This window comes from Siphateles boraxobius, unplaced genomic scaffold (assembly GCF_051911475.1).
Source record: "Siphateles boraxobius isolate OS27281-9 unplaced genomic scaffold, OSU_SipBor_1 72, whole genome shotgun sequence".
Lineage (NCBI taxonomy): Eukaryota > Metazoa > Chordata > Actinopteri > Cypriniformes > Leuciscidae > Siphateles > Siphateles boraxobius.
Window position 1 is genome coordinate 2,430,109 of NW_027509200.1, and position 16,360 is coordinate 2,446,468.

At 42.5% G+C, this 16,360-nt stretch overlaps 1 protein-coding gene across 2 annotated transcripts in view; it reads right to left on the minus strand.

The window, feature by feature from the left end:
- adcy1b (adenylate cyclase 1b) overlaps positions 1–16,128 on the minus strand; it is an 82,670-nt gene extending 66,542 nt beyond the window's left edge. Inside the window, exons 1-4 of one of the 2 annotated variants that reach the window (XM_077217270.1) lie at positions 15,440–16,128; positions 10,388–10,537; positions 10,184–10,302; positions 6,022–6,133 (exon numbers count right to left, since the gene is read on the minus strand). In XM_077217270.1, coding sequence (XP_077073385.1) covers positions 6,022–6,133; positions 10,184–10,302; positions 10,388–10,537; positions 15,440–16,012 — 954 coding nt within the window. In that variant the 5' untranslated portion in view covers positions 16,013–16,128. The remainder of the gene's footprint in view (positions 1–6,021; positions 6,134–10,183; positions 10,303–10,387; positions 10,538–15,439) is intronic. The other variant, XM_077217269.1, reaches the window with a different exon arrangement.
- Positions 16,129–16,360: the final 232 nt, after the last annotated feature.

Sequence of the window (16,360 nt, forward strand, 5' to 3'; positions counted from 1 at the left end):
ACTGAGATAACACACACTGTCACTCAAAACACACTGAGAGGAAAACACTACACAACCCTCACTGAGATAACACACACTGTCACTCAGAACACACTGAGAGTAAACACACTACACAACCCTAACTGAGATAACAAACACTGTCACTCAGAACACACTGAGAGGAAAACACTACACAACCCTCACTGAGATAACACACACTGTCACTCAGAACACACTGAGAGGAAAACACTACACAACCCTCACTGAGATAACACACACTGTCACTCAGAACACACTGAGAGGAAAAACACTACACAACCCTCACTGAGATAACACACACTGTCACTCAGAACACACTGAGAGTAAAACACTACACAACCCTCACTGAGATAACACACACTGTCACTCAGAACACACTGAGAGGAAAACACTACACAACCCTCACTGAGATAACACACACTGTCACTCAGAACACACTGAGAGTAACAACACTACACAACCCTCACTGAGATAACACACACTGTCACTCAGAACACACTGAGAGTAAAACACTACACAACCCTCACTGAGATAACACACACTGTCACTCAGAACACACTGAGAGTAACAACACTACACAACCCTCACTGAGATAACACACACTGTCACTCAGAACACACTGAGAGTAACAACACTACACAACCCTCACTGAGATAACACACACTGTCACTCAGAACACACTGAGAGGAAAACACTACACAACCCTCACTGAGATAACACACACTGTCACTCAGAACACACTGAGAGTAAAACACTACACAACCCTCAATGAGATAACACACACTGTCACTCAGAACACACTGAGAGTAACAACACTACACAACCCTCACTGAGATAACACACACTGTCCCTCAGAACACACTGAGAGTAACAACACTACACAACCCTCACTGAGATAACACACACTGTCCCTCAGAACACACTGAGAGTAAAACACTACACAACCCTCACTGAGATAACACACACTGTCCCTCAGAACACACTGAGAGTAAAACACTACACAACCCTCACTGAGATAACACACACTGTCCCTCAGAACACACTGAGAGTAAAACACTACATAACCCTCACTGAGATAACACACACTGTCCCTCAGAACACACTGAGAGTAACAACACTACACAACCCTCACTGAGATAACACACACTGTCACTCAGAACACACTGAGAGTAAAAACACTACACAACCCTCACTGAGATAACACACACTGTCCCTCAGAACACACTGAGAGTAAAAACACTACACAACCCTCACTGAGATAACACACACTGTCACTCAGAACACACTGATAGTAAAAACACTACACAACCCTCACTGAGATAACACACACTGTCACTCAGAACACACTGAGAGTAACAACACTACACAACCCTCACTGAGATAACACACACTGTCACTCAGAACACACTGAGAGTAACAACACTACACAACCCTCACTGAGATAACACACACTGTCACTCAGAACACACTGAGAGTAACAACACTACACAACGCTCACTGAGATAACACACACTGTCACTCAGAACACACTGAGAGTAAAAACACTACACAACCCTCACTGAGATAACACACACTGTCCCTCAGAACACACTGAGAGTAACAACACTACACAACGCTCACTGAGATAACACACACTGTCACTCAGAACACACTGAGAGTAAAACACTACACAACCCTCACTGAGATAACACACACTGTCCCTCAGAACACACTGAGAGTAACAACACTACACAACCCTCACTGAGATAACACACACTGTCACTCAGAACACACTGAGAGTAACAACACTACACAACCCTCACTGAGATAACACACACTGTCACTCAGAACACACTGAGAGTAAAACACTACACAACCCTCACTGAGATAACACACACTGTCCCTCAGAACACACTGAGAGTAACAACACTACACAACCCTCACTGAGATAACACACACTGTCACTCAGAACACACTGAGAGTAACAACACTACACAACCCTCACTGAGATAACACACACCGTCACTCAGAACACACTGAGAGTAACAACACTACACAACCCTCACTGAGATAACACACACTGTCACTCAGAACACACTGAGAGTAACAACACTACACAACCCTCACTGAGATAACACACACCGTCACTCAGAACACACTGAGAGTAACAACACTACACAACCCTCAATGAGATAACACACACTGTCACTCAGAACACACTGAGAGTAAAACACTACACAACCCTCACTGAGATAACACACACTGTCACTCAGAACACACTGAGAGTAACAACACTACACAACCCTCAATGAGATAACACACACTGTCACTCAGAACACACTGAGAGTAACAACACTACACAACCCTCACTGAGATAACACACACTGTCACTCAGAACACACTGAGAGTAAACACACTATACAACCCTCACTGAGATAACACACACTGTCACTCAGAACACACTGAGAGTAACAACACTACACAACCCTCACTGAGATAACACACACTGTCACTCAGAACACACTGAGAGTAACAACACTACACAACCCTCACTCACACACTCTACTGAGTATACACACACTGTCACTCAGACACACTGAACTACACAACCTCACTGATAACACACACTGTCACTCAGAACACACTGAGAGTAACAACACTACACAACCCTCACTGAGATAACACACACTGTCACTCAGAACACACTGAGAGTAACAACACTACACAACCCTCACTGAGATAACACACACTGTCACTCAGAACACACTGAGAGTAAAACACTACACAACCCTCACTGAGATAACACACACTGTCACTCAGAACACACTGAGAGTAAAAACACTACACAACCCTCACTGAGATAACACACACTGTCACTCAGAACACACTGAGAGTAAAACACTACACAACCCTCACTGAGATAACACACACTGTCACTCAGAACACACTGAGAGTAAAACACTACACAACCCTCACTGAGATAACACACACTGTCACTCAGAACACACTGAGAGTAAAACACTACACAACCCTCACTGAGATAACACACACTGTCACTCAGAACACACTGAGAGTAAAACACTACACAACCCTCACTGAGATAACACACACTGTCACTCAGAACACACTGAGAGTAAAAACACTACACAACCCTCACTGAGATAACACACACTGTCACTCAGAACACACTGAGAGTAAAACACTACACAACCCTCACTGAGATAACACACACTGTCACTCAGAATACACTGAGAGTAAACACACTACACAACCCTAACTGAGATAACAAACACTGTCACTCAGAACACACTGAGAGGAAAACACTACACAACCCTCACTGAGATAACACACACTGTCACTCAAAACACACTGAGAGGAAAACACTACACAACCCTCACTGAGATAACACACACTGTCACTCAGAACACACTGAGAGTAAACACACTACACAACCCTAACTGAGATAACACACACTGTCACTCAGAACACACTGAGAGTAAACACACAACACAACCCTAACTGAGATAACACACACTGTCACTCAGAACACACTGAGAGGAAAAACACTACACAACCCTCACTGAGATAACACACACTGTCACTCAAAACACACTGAGAGGAAAACACTACACAACCCTCACTGAGATAACACACACTGTCACTCAGAACACACTGAGAGTAAACACACTACACAACCCTAACTGAGATAACAAACACTGTCACTCAGAACACACTGAGAGGAAAACACTACACAACCCTCACTGAGATAACACACACTGTCACTCAGAACACACTGAGAGGAAAACACTACACAACCCTCACTGAGATAACACACACTGTCACTCAGAACACACTGAGAGGAAAAACACTACACAACCCTCACTGAGATAACACACACTGTCACTCAGAACACACTGAGAGTAAAACACTACACAACCCTCACTGAGATAACACACACTGTCACTCAGAACACACTGAGAGGAAAACACTACACAACCCTCACTGAGATAACACACACTGTCACTCAGAACACACTGAGAGTAACAACACTACACAACCCTCACTGAGATAACACACACTGTCACTCAGAACACACTGAGAGTAAAACACTACACAACCCTCACTGAGATAACACACACTGTCACTCAGAACACACTGAGAGTAACAACACTACACAACCCTCACTGAGATAACACACACTGTCACTCAGAACACACTGAGAGTAACAACACTACACAACCCTCACTGAGATAACACACACTGTCACTCAGAACACACTGAGAGGAAAACACTACACAACCCTCACTGAGATAACACACACTGTCACTCAGAACACACTGAGAGTAAAACACTACACAACCCTCAATGAGATAACACACACTGTCACTCAGAACACACTGAGAGTAACAACACTACACAACCCTCACTGAGATAACACACACTGTCACTCAGAACACACTGAGAGTAACAACACTACACAACCCTCACTGAGATAACACACACTGTCACTCAGAACACACTGAGAGTAACAACACTACACAACCCTCACTGAGATAACACACACTGTCACTCAGAACACACTGAGAGTAACAACACTACACAACCCTCACTGAGATAACACACACTGTCACTCAGAACACACTGAGAGTAACAACACTACACAACCCTCACTGAGATAACACACACTGTCACTCAGAACACACTGAGAGGAAAACACTACACAACCCTCACTGAGATAACACACACTGTCACTCAGAACACACTGAGAGTAAAACACTACACAACCCTCAATGAGATAACACACACTGTCACTCAGAACACACTGAGAGTAACAACACTACACAACCCTCACTGAGATAACACACACTGTCACTCAGAACACACTGAGAGTAACAACACTACACAACCCTCACTGAGATAACACACACTGTCACTCAGAACACACTGAGAGGAAAACACTACACAACCCTCACTGAGATAACACACACTGTCACTCAGAACACACTGAGAGTAAAACACTACACAACCCTCACTGAGATAACACACACTGTCACACTGTGTGTGTGTGTGTGTGTGTGTGTGTGTGTGTGTGTGTGTGTGTGTGTGTGTGTGTGTGTGTGTGTGTGTGTGTGTGTGTGTGTGTGTGTGAGAGAGACACAAGCTGAACTCTATTCTGTTGTGAATGTGTGTTTCAACAGTTTTGACAGCAGTGTGTTAGCATTTGGACAAAGTGCTGTAAATCCACAGTGTTGTGCAGGTTGTGTTAAAGTCATGGGATAAGTGTGTAGAGTTTTGAACTAGAGTTTGGTCCACATGAACTGTAGTTCGACTTTACACGTGCAGCTCCAGTTGTGCTCACTGTCGTTTAGCAGTCGAAAAAAACTGTAAATAAGCCTACGCTACTGTTCCCAAAACAATATTTAATTTTTATGTTTTTTTCTATTGTATGTGTTCTATTGTTTGTAATTTGCTTTTTTGTTCCTATTTTTAATATAAAATAAATAAATAAAATTGCCTGCCTTGCTTTATTACAGAAGACTGTGTGTAATGATTGTAGTCAGCTTAAAGGGAATTTGTTTTATAATATTGGGTTGACTAAAATGAGAGGAAAAACGAAATTAATTTCGAGGTTTGCATGTAATTCAGTAGGATTTTTTTTCTTCTACATCTATTACAGTAAACTGTCTAGTGCAGTCAAATAAGAAAAGTATCGAGAATCGTGACATCAAGTATCAAAGTACCAAAACATTTCACAACCCCTAGTGTGTGTGTGTGTGTGTGTGTGTGTGTGTGTGTGTGTGTGTGTGTGTGTGTGTGTGTGTGTGTGTGTGTGTGTGTGTGTGTGTGTGTGTGTGTGTGTGTGTGCGTGTGTGTGTGTGTGTGTGCACTTGGATGGGTGAAATGCAGAGCACAAATTCTGCGCATGGGACACCTGATGTGTACTGCTACACCACACTAGGCTACACATCACTTGTCATAGCAACAGGAATGAGCCAATGAGAGGAGAGAGCAGGAGAGACTCACCGTGGCCAGCTCGTCGAACTTCCCGAAGAGCTCGTTGAGCAGTTTGACCAGCTCCTGCGCTGTGCACTGCGACGCCAGACTCGTGAAGCCCACGATATCCGCAAACAAGATGCTGGAGGAACAGAGAGCAGGGGAAGGGGTTTAGCAGAGTCTCTTGCTATCTATTGTCACATCTCAATAAGGAAGAAAATATTAATAATAATAATAATATAAAATGAAGTGATATGTTTGTTTATATTTCCGTTGCAGTAGTGATCAGTTTAATATGGGTGTCACAATTTTATTGAATGTTTCATCTGATTCAGATTAAATTATTCAGTGTGAGATGACAACTGTCCTCTGTGTCCTGAGCTCCGGCACAGAGGCGCTGGCCTGTATCTGTCTGTCCTCCTTCACTGTAATAATGAATGGACAGAGACGAGTCCGCTGGGGTTAATCTAGCAAAGGCCGAGCTGAAGCCCTGGATGTTCTTCGTGATGAAAATAAATCTGTCCGTGCTCAAGTTCATTAGACATGAGTGGACGCTTTCTGCTTTCTCTCGCAGAGGTGCAACTTCTCTGTCGTCAAAGCGTGAGGCTATTTCTAAATGTATCATCTATAAGCATAATATCAGTAAAAAGACATATAAATCTGTCTATTTTTACACGTTTAGTGTTGGCATTGATCTCTTGCACAATGAGCAGCTGTAATTTCTGCTTTGATCCTCTGTTGTGAACATTTAAACATTTCAGTGGGGTGTTTATAATTGTTATTTGGCAGGCAGAGTGTTTATTTTATTAAAGATGGTTGGACGAAATCTTCCGTCACTCCTGCAGTGAGTCCAGACGAATCTGAATGTCATAAGCCAATAAAAAAGCAGGATCACTCATTTCACCCTGTGTTAACTAATGACTGTCTCCTGCATATACAGCAAATAGCATATTAAAGACTGGAACATCCCTATTGTCACACTGCACACTCTTCAAATGTGTCATATGACCACCAAGCCTTGTTTTTGTAAAGCACATACATTTCTGTAACCGTGCCGGATTGGTCGAGCACTTCGAGTGTGTTCGGGAAATGTCCCGCCCCTTACCATAACCGCCAGTTTAACACACTACTAACTAACTCAACCAGGCCCCGCCCCTTTATTCTGCGTATGAATTATTATAATGAGGAATATTGTGACGTGTTCGTTCCCGGGAGAAACTCAAGACTACAATGGAGGCGTTTCAGGAGTTCAGAAACACTGACGCTGATATAGAGAAGAACTGGAGCTTTTTCACTCTCAAACAACAACATTACACACTAAAGAAAGATGAATGACATGAACACTAAGTACAATAGAGGAGTGAAGCTGATCACAACCTCTATTTCAACCTCCGTCCACATAGTTTCTGTCTTGTTTCATGTATAAACTGTAAACAAGACGTCTCATGTGCATGTCTTTGTGCATCTCAAGCAAATGTATCTTGATTTAAGATATTCAGCTATTTGAATTTAGATATTTAGATATTTGTACTGTTAAACAAGTTAAAAATAAGCAAGTCAAAAATACGTAAAGGAAGAACATTTTTCCAGGGCAGTAAACAGTTGATGAAATATGAGTCAGATCTGAAGCTCACACCACAGTAACTGAGATAAAGGCTTCAGTCTCTCTGCTTCTCATGAGAGTGTTAATAAACCAGGTCTGATGACGGTTTGGCCACCTGTCATTTGACTGCCTCCCACTGTTACAGTGATATGATGAAGATATGATGATACACACACACACACACACACACCTTGACGGTCCAGAAACACATGAACACTGACGTCCAGCTCCATCTGAGCTGTGAAGCGACACACACATGAGAGCGAGGCGTTCGAGGCGTCCCGCGGAGTGTGTGCGGAGGCGCAGGAACACTGAGCCGCTCAAATGCCGCTCTGTCAGATCACAGATGCCACCGAAACACTGGTGCCATAAATTCAGTTTGCTGTGAGTATCTTAATGCGCGTCCATCTGTGACAGAGTTCATGCTGTTGACAAGCAATCAGATGAGCATGAGTGACAGAATCTTTCAATCAATGGAGATAATGAGTGACAGAACAGGACAGAGACGAACAGGAGTCACACATCATTTAATCAGCCTTATGTGTAATGACACATCATGAACTGAACACAAGTGGTTGCTAGGGTGTTCTTAGTGGCTGTGGTTGCTGTGACATTATGGACAGTAGTTATTGGTGTCTTATTACTTGGTGAAAATGTTTTATTCTAAAATTTAAAAAGGCATGCCCTGTAAGAGGTTGACCAATCACAGCAGACTGACCAATCAGAGCAGAGTAGACCAATCACAGCAGACTGGGTAAATCTGACCAATCAGAGCAGAGTAGAACAATCACAACAGACTGGGCCATCTGACCAATCAGAGCAATCACAACAAACTGGGCCATCTGACCAATCAGAGCAATCACAACAAACTGGGCCATCTGACCAATCAGAGCAATCACAACAAACTGGGCCATCTGACCAATCAGAGCTGAGTAGACCAATCACAACAGACTGGGCCATCTGACCAATCAGAGCAGAGTAGACCAATCACAGCAGACTGGGCCATCTGACCAATCAGAGCAGAGTAGACCAATCACAACAGACTGGGCCATCTGACCAATCAGAGCAGAGTAGACCAATCACAACAGACTGGGCCATCTGACCAATCAGAGCAGAGTAGACCAATCACAGCAGACTGGGCCATCTGACCAATCAGAGCAGAGTAGACCAATCACAGCAGACTGGCCCATCTGACCAATCAGAGCAGAGTAGACCAATCACAACAGACTGGGCCATCTGACCAATCAGAGCAGAGTAGACCAATCACAGCAGACTGGGCCATCTGACCAATCAGACCAGAGTAGACCAATCACAACAGACTGGGCCATCTGATGCTGCGATGTATATTATAAGAAAATTAGTGTTTTTGACCTTGGATGCATGCAAACCTGTTGTAGGAGACGCAAAAACAACATTAACAATCTTTAAAATAGCATAGCAGGGGCACTTTAAAGTGCTTGAATCCTGTGAGTTATTTGTTCTGTAAAATTCAAAGTCAAACTGGCTTCTCTGTTGATGACTGTTCAGTTAAATGATGTTTCCTCTCACTGAAACATGAATCACCCTTTAAAGTAAATGTTTATATATTGAAATATATATGAATATCACTGTTAGAAATACTGAAAAATATTTGGTGTTAATATTTCAGTGATGTCACTCACAGTCAACAGGGAAGGAGGAGGAATGGCGCATATTCCCTCCCTCTGATCTGGACAGAAATACGCTTGAGCATGAGCAGATCTCTGTCAGTGTGTGTGTGTGTGTGTGTGTGTGTGTGTGTGTGTGTGTGTGTGTGTGTGTGTGTGTGTGTGTGTGTGTGTGTGTGTGTGTGTGTGTGTGTGTGTGTGTGTGTGTGTGTGTGTGTGTGTGTGTGTGTGTGTGTGTGTGTCTTTAAGCACTGCCAGCGTTACGCAACAGTCTTTAGTGTCCGTTGCAGTAAATCCCTGCAGAGGTTTAATCTGCAGACCAGCGAAGTGTCTCAGAAACACCGCAGGACACACGGAGCTGAAGGACCTTCACTGATCACAGAATCCTGTACTCCACGAGAACCAACACTTACAACAATAAACCCTATAGTGAACGCTGACTAAAGATCAGCAGAGAAATTTTCATAAAAGATTTTTCATAAAAGAAATTTGTTTAGAAGAATGTCATTCACAATGAGACTGAACATGTACAGTAGTAAAGTGAATAGTAGAAGACGACCACTAGCAATAACTAGGGTGGAAAAAGGGGTTTTGAAAATTTTCCATTCAATTAAATAAATAAATAAATAATATATATATATACAAATATATAATAAAAAAATCACAATAATGACTACACCATGAAAATGCATTGTTATTATTGAATCAAATTAATAAAAATAACTCTGACATGTAGAAAATTGTACATTATGTTTATGTCTAGGCCAAATGTACAATGTACTGTACAAGAAAGGGCTAGAAATAAAGTAAATTCTAGTATTTTTCCATCAGTCAGTCAAGAGTGTAAAGAAAGAAAACAAAGTCTCCAGCTGGTTAATCAAGTCGTTATCAAGTTGACGTTAGTAACCTTTACATTTACAAAAACCTTCTCAGTCCGCGTTACCTGACGTTGTCGTGCCGCTGGATGTAAATCTTGTGGAAGATCCTCTCGGGCGGTTTGAGGAAGTCTTCCTTCATCTCCATGGCCACGTTCCTGGGCAGAAGACTCATCAACAGACGCTCCTGCATGAGTGGACGTTCACATGAGAAATCAAGAACAAACAGCACAAGCATCTGTGAAGAATCAAGGAATCACGAGAAGTTTGACCTGCTTCTCGTTCTCGTCCTCCATGCGCAGTCGCTCCTCGATGCAGTTTCGGGCCTGGAGAAAGGATTTCCGCTGCGCTCGTTCCGTCAGGACGCGTACGAACAGACCGGACAGATTCACACTGGTGAAGAGGAGTGTGTTCGCCACCAGCTGCCAACATACAGACCAGATCAATCATTACAAAACATGTTGACACGACACAATCTTCAATATGTGAGCTATAAAGATCTTTCTTTAGTGTGTAATGTTGCTGTTTAATCATGAAAAAGCTCCAGTTCTTCTCTATATCAGAGTCAGTGTTTCTGAACTCCTGAAACGCCTCCATTGTATCTTGAGTTTCTTCCGGGAACAAACACGTCACAATATTCCTCATTATAATAATTCATACGCAGAATAAAGGGGCGGGGCCTGGTTGAGTTAGTTAGTAGTGTGTTAAACTGGCGGTTATGGTAAGGGGCGGGACATTTCCCGAACACACTCGAAGCGCTCGACCAATCACAACACACTGCTCCAGCCGACCAATCAGAGCGCAGTAGGAGGGGCTTCATAGAGACAGGAAGTAAACAGAGCGTTACTGACAGACTGGGAAGAGAGGAGCTGCAACAATGGAGAATATGAGGAAAATAATCAACATTGAAGCAGGAAAACCTGTTCTAGTAGAGCCTGATAACAACAAGACTTTGTAAAAGTGCACTAGAACAATTTTTGTCAGTGGAGCAATGTGAACAACAGCATTAAGTGTGGCTGTAGTTTCGTTTGGACGTGTGTTTGTCCTCATCAGTGTGGTCAGTGCTGGTTTTCTGTTCATATTCAGGTCGTAGAGTTAAGAGACGTGAGTCTATCTCTTCTTTATTGGATTAGATTCGTCAGAGGACACACGAACAGCGCCTTTATTTAGCCGGCCTTACTCTGCACAAGCACATGCTGAAAACTCAGTGATTTACACACAGACCAACATGAGTAAAAGGTTCAGTGGAGTTCTATATAAAACTCTAGGGTTCTTGACCCAATTTTAAAGAACCTTTTTTGCCAAAAAGCTTCTATATAAGGAGAAATATCTTAAATGATTGCAAAATACTTTTATGTTTATGTTATTTCTTCGTTCTACTGATGAAGTAGGTTTACACGTTGTTTAATCCATAAAATTTAATTAAAATGTAAACAAAATTGATTGATTAAAACTAAATTTATGGTTCGATATAGAAGCTTTTCTTCTAAGATTGTGTGACTCTAACAGTATAAAGTGCAGCATGTTTCTCTCTTTTTTCAAAAGGCATCAGGATGAGGCCAGAAACATTCGTCACGCAAGTATGCAAATACAGACATGTAGACTCTGCAAAACACTAAATGCACAGTCCCACATACTGAATCTGTGTTTAAACAAAATGATGAAAACTACCCATTAACAATGATATTTGCAAAGCTCAAATGTTAAGGAGTTGATAGAGTAATTATACCAGATGTGTTATTGTTCAGGTATTGTTCATGTAAACATGTCAACTAGCTTTAACTAAGTTGCTCAGCATGACTCTTTTGACTATCATTATGTAGTTGTAGTTATGTATCTGAGAGAGGAAAGTGAATCCGCAGAAGGAGATGGTTTAAGTTCATGTCTACTAGTCTCTCGTGGCAGCACTGAGAATCTAAAGGTGCATCAGTAAAATTTACTGTCTGTTGTCTACTGTCAATAGTGTAGTGTATGAAGCACAGCTCACACTCAAGTCACTCACACCAAGCAGCTTTCTGTCACTCAGTACAGTGAGTTCACATCTGCGTGTGGAAATCTTTGGCCCTCACACAAAATTCACTCCTCAATGCATGCCTTACATTATGAACTGTGCACTAAAAGTTTTCAGTAAGCAACTGCCCATGAAACGTGTTTTTCAGGCCTAGAGGGAAATGAAACATTCATGTGAGTGACACTCCGTTCACATGTTTTTCCACTGCACTGTTTTTCCATAAACAAGTAAACAAGCGCTAGACTGACAAGTTTGACTGTTGTTCTCGCGTCTCGCATCTTTTGCAGTGTCTCGCACATGACATGGCAATCTAAAAATGAAAAGAAGTTTAACTTTAAAAATGTGTCTGTAGACCTTGCTTGTGTTTCCTTGCACTGATTTGCGTCTCACATTTTTAACCACAAAAAAGAAAACACTTTCAGGGTGTTGTGTCGGGGTGAGATGTCTAAGACCCAACATCTAGCTACTGGAGTGCCTCAGGGCTCAGTGCTGGGACTGCTTATCTTCTCCATCTGCATGACATCACTAGGATCTGTCATTCAGAAACATGTGTTTTCCTATCACTGTTATCATCTAGCTACTGGAGTGCCTCAGGGCTCAGTGCTGGGACCGCTTCTCTTCTCCATCTACATGTCATCACTAGGATCTGTCATTCAGAAACATGTTTTTTCCTATCACTGCTACGCTGACAACACACAACTCTACCTCTCATTCCAGCCAGAGGATTAGACGGTAGATGCTCGTATCTCAGCCTGCCTGACAGACATTTATTACTGGATGAAGGACCATCACCTTCAACACAACCTTATAAAGACAGAATTGCTTGCACTTTAGCACAACTTCTCCATTCAGTCAAGTCAAGTTAAGTCACCTTTATTTATATAGCACTTTTTACAACACAGATTGTTTCAAAGCAGCTCTATAGTGATAACAGGAAAATAATGCAACAAAGTTAGTTTCTGCTGTACATCAGATCTAGAAGAAAATAGCATCACAGTACAGCTTAAGTTCACTGATGGTTAATTTTTGTTGTAAAAAAGTTATTAATTTAGTTAATTTATATATATATAGCCGGTTTGGAGAAAACAATGATGTCCAGCTTAGTTCAGTATAATGGTGTCGATGCAGGCAGATCAATAATATTGTTGAATATTAAATCCCCATTCAGCTAGGCTTATCAACCATAACTCCATCCAGGACAGACAGGAACCTTGGAGTTGTGATTGATGATCAGTTGAACCTCACAGACCACACTGCTAGAACCGCCCAGTCCTGCAGATTTGCCTTATACATCAGGAGGATCAGACCCTTCCTATCGGAGCTACACAACTCCTGGTCCAGGCTCTTGTTCTATTCAGACTGGACTATTGTAATGCCCTCTTGGCAGGCTTTACAACATGCCTTGCCGTAAGAGTGGTGCCAACCATTCCTGACATGATTTCCATGCGATATTTTAGTAATATATCTGTATGCGTCAGTCCTGCAGGAGACCAGTACTGAGCACTAACCCTAACTTCAGTCACATCTATAGACGTCTGTGGATCCGGATGGATCATCTGAAGCCTCATTGCTCACTTTTGTGCTAAAATAGCTTTCAGAAGTGTGTCTGGTCTCTGTTCTGAGCCGTCCTACTTCGAGCCACTCGTCCTCTGGGCGAATCTGGATCCAACTAACATAGTTTCTGAGAACTTAACAACACTGCTAAACAATGAACTTTTGATTACACCTTGAATAGTCATGTTTCAATTGCACTAATCATAATTACAGTTAGGGTCACTTTGTGACAACAATGTGCAATATCTTTACTGAAATTGTCGATTAAATTTTAGTATTGTAGTGTGTTACATTTATGGTGTCTTCATTATTGTTGTTGTGTTGTCATCTGTGGATGCACCGCAAGGTTTGCTAATTCATTGAATTGTATACATGCAATGACAATAAAAGGAATTTAATTGAATTGAATTAAATGAATTTCCCATTTGCCCCAAAAGATCAAATCCACGATAGCGTTTCTGAATTTCCATAAGAGGACAGAAATATCAAGAGATTGATTACGTTGATCAGAAGAGAGAAAGATGTCAAACAGCAAGGCAGTTTAATGTCTTAAATTATTGCAAAATTTTATGTTTATGTTATTTCAATGTTTTCTACTGATGAAGTATGTGAATGACTGTTTAATTTATAACATTTAATCAAAAATGTAAACAAAATTAATTAATTAAAACTAAATCTATAAAATGATACCATGATGTAACCCCTAAAGGTTCTATAAATGAAGCGCTTGACAAAACCCTTTATGGTTCGATATAGAAGCTTTTCTGCCAAGAGTGTGTGTGACTCTCAGTATAAAGTGCAGCACGTTTCTGTCTTTTTTCTAAATTCATCAGGATGAGGCCAGAAACATTTGTCACACAAGTACGCAAATAAAGACATGAAGACTCTGCAATACACTAAATGCACAGTTCCACATACTGAACCTGTGTTCTCATCTGAAAACAAACGATAAAAACTACCCATTAACAAAGAGTAGCATTAACTAGTTAGCTGTAATAATGCAGTAGATGTAACACAAATAGTGTAATAAATATACATACATTTTTTTAAATAGATTTGTGATGTTAATAACGCGTCATCATAGTCTTTAGCTCCTTCAAATACTTTCCAGCAAATCAACAGATATTATTAAAAGGTTAACCGTTCACAAAAGTGAATGATAGCAGGACTATTTTGTTTAAAATCAATCTGTATCGCAGCTAATTTGAGATAATCAGTTAACATATTTCAATTTAATAAACTCAGAGATTAAGTTAGTAGAACTTCTGATTCAGATTTTCCCACTAAAACAAATCATTTAGAAGATTACTGGTGTGCGTTTACAATTTAATACTATTTCAGTCTTTCTCCTTTAAAATGTCACGTTAATTCCTAATTAACTTATTTGTGAAATTTAGCAATTTACTGAGTGAAAATATTTCACTCTTAGAACATGCACTTAACTTGAGAAACAGAGTAAGCAGTAAATCATACAGCTTGATTGCATGGCAGGAGTGTTTTAAACATCCTAACAAACAGATTGACGCAGAGCATCTCGAACATAATCTTGATTATGCGTGATGATCAAATAGGCTAGATGAGCTTTAGAAAAGCCTGTTGATCAGTCAGCTTATGTATTGCATTTCCCTGCATTGTAGCAATTATTGCGTTTAACATTGAAAACATGCGTCCGGTGTCGGTGTCTGAGCGCGCGCGCTCGCTGTCCAGTGCTGAACTCACGAACTATATTACGCGTGTGTATAAAGAAACAGAGGCTCACCGCTCTCCACAGGCGTTGCGTCTTCGCCGTCACCGACGCGGCCGCGACGACCGTGTGCGACACGGACACCAGCAGCCCGAAGAGCAGCGCGAGCAGCGTCCGCACGGGCAGCAACGCGTACGCCACGAAAGTCAGCAGCAGCAGCGGCCACACGCCCTGCTCCGGACCCGACGCGCCCGACGCGTGCGGGAACGGGCAGCACAGCAGCGCGAAGGTGAGGCTGAAGAACAGGCTCAGGTGCGCGATCTGCTGCAGCTGGGGCACCTGCAGGTACTTGACGTTGCTGACGATGAAGAGCGCGATGAAGACGACGCAGTGCACGGGGTAGGAGCACTTGGCGACGCTGAGGCCGGCGCCGGACAGCAGCAGCTCCAGCAGACTGAGCCCGGAGGACAGCAGGAGGAGCACGCACAGCGCTTTCAGCGTGGACGCCTGCTCCAGCTTCAGGTTGTAGTTGTGGAAGAGCGACTCGAGCTCCTTGCAGTCGAACTCGTCCTCGCACGCGATGACCCCGGGCGGACAGTGGCTCCTCCGGCGCCGGGTCTTGACTTTCTTGAACGGCAATTCGTCCATGGCGCGAGGGCCATTCACGCGCCGGAGAGACGCGCGATCCGCAGGTGGTGCAGAGGCATGTCTGGCGGTAGAGATAGAGCTGGTTCGCTCCAGAGAGAGAGAGAGAGAGAGAGAGAGAGAGAGAGAGAGAGACTGGCCTCGAGCTCGCGCGGCTCAGACTGGATCACGCCTGCGCAACGCGAGCCGCGATAATTCTGCTGATTGACAAGAGCGCGGAGCAGCGCGAGCGAGACACACACGACCCACACACGGTGTTCAATACACAGACTGCAACTTGATGTTTTTACTGGCAAAAAAGAAGGAAAGAAAAAAAGGCAGCTTGAAAACAGGAACAATTAAAACATCTAC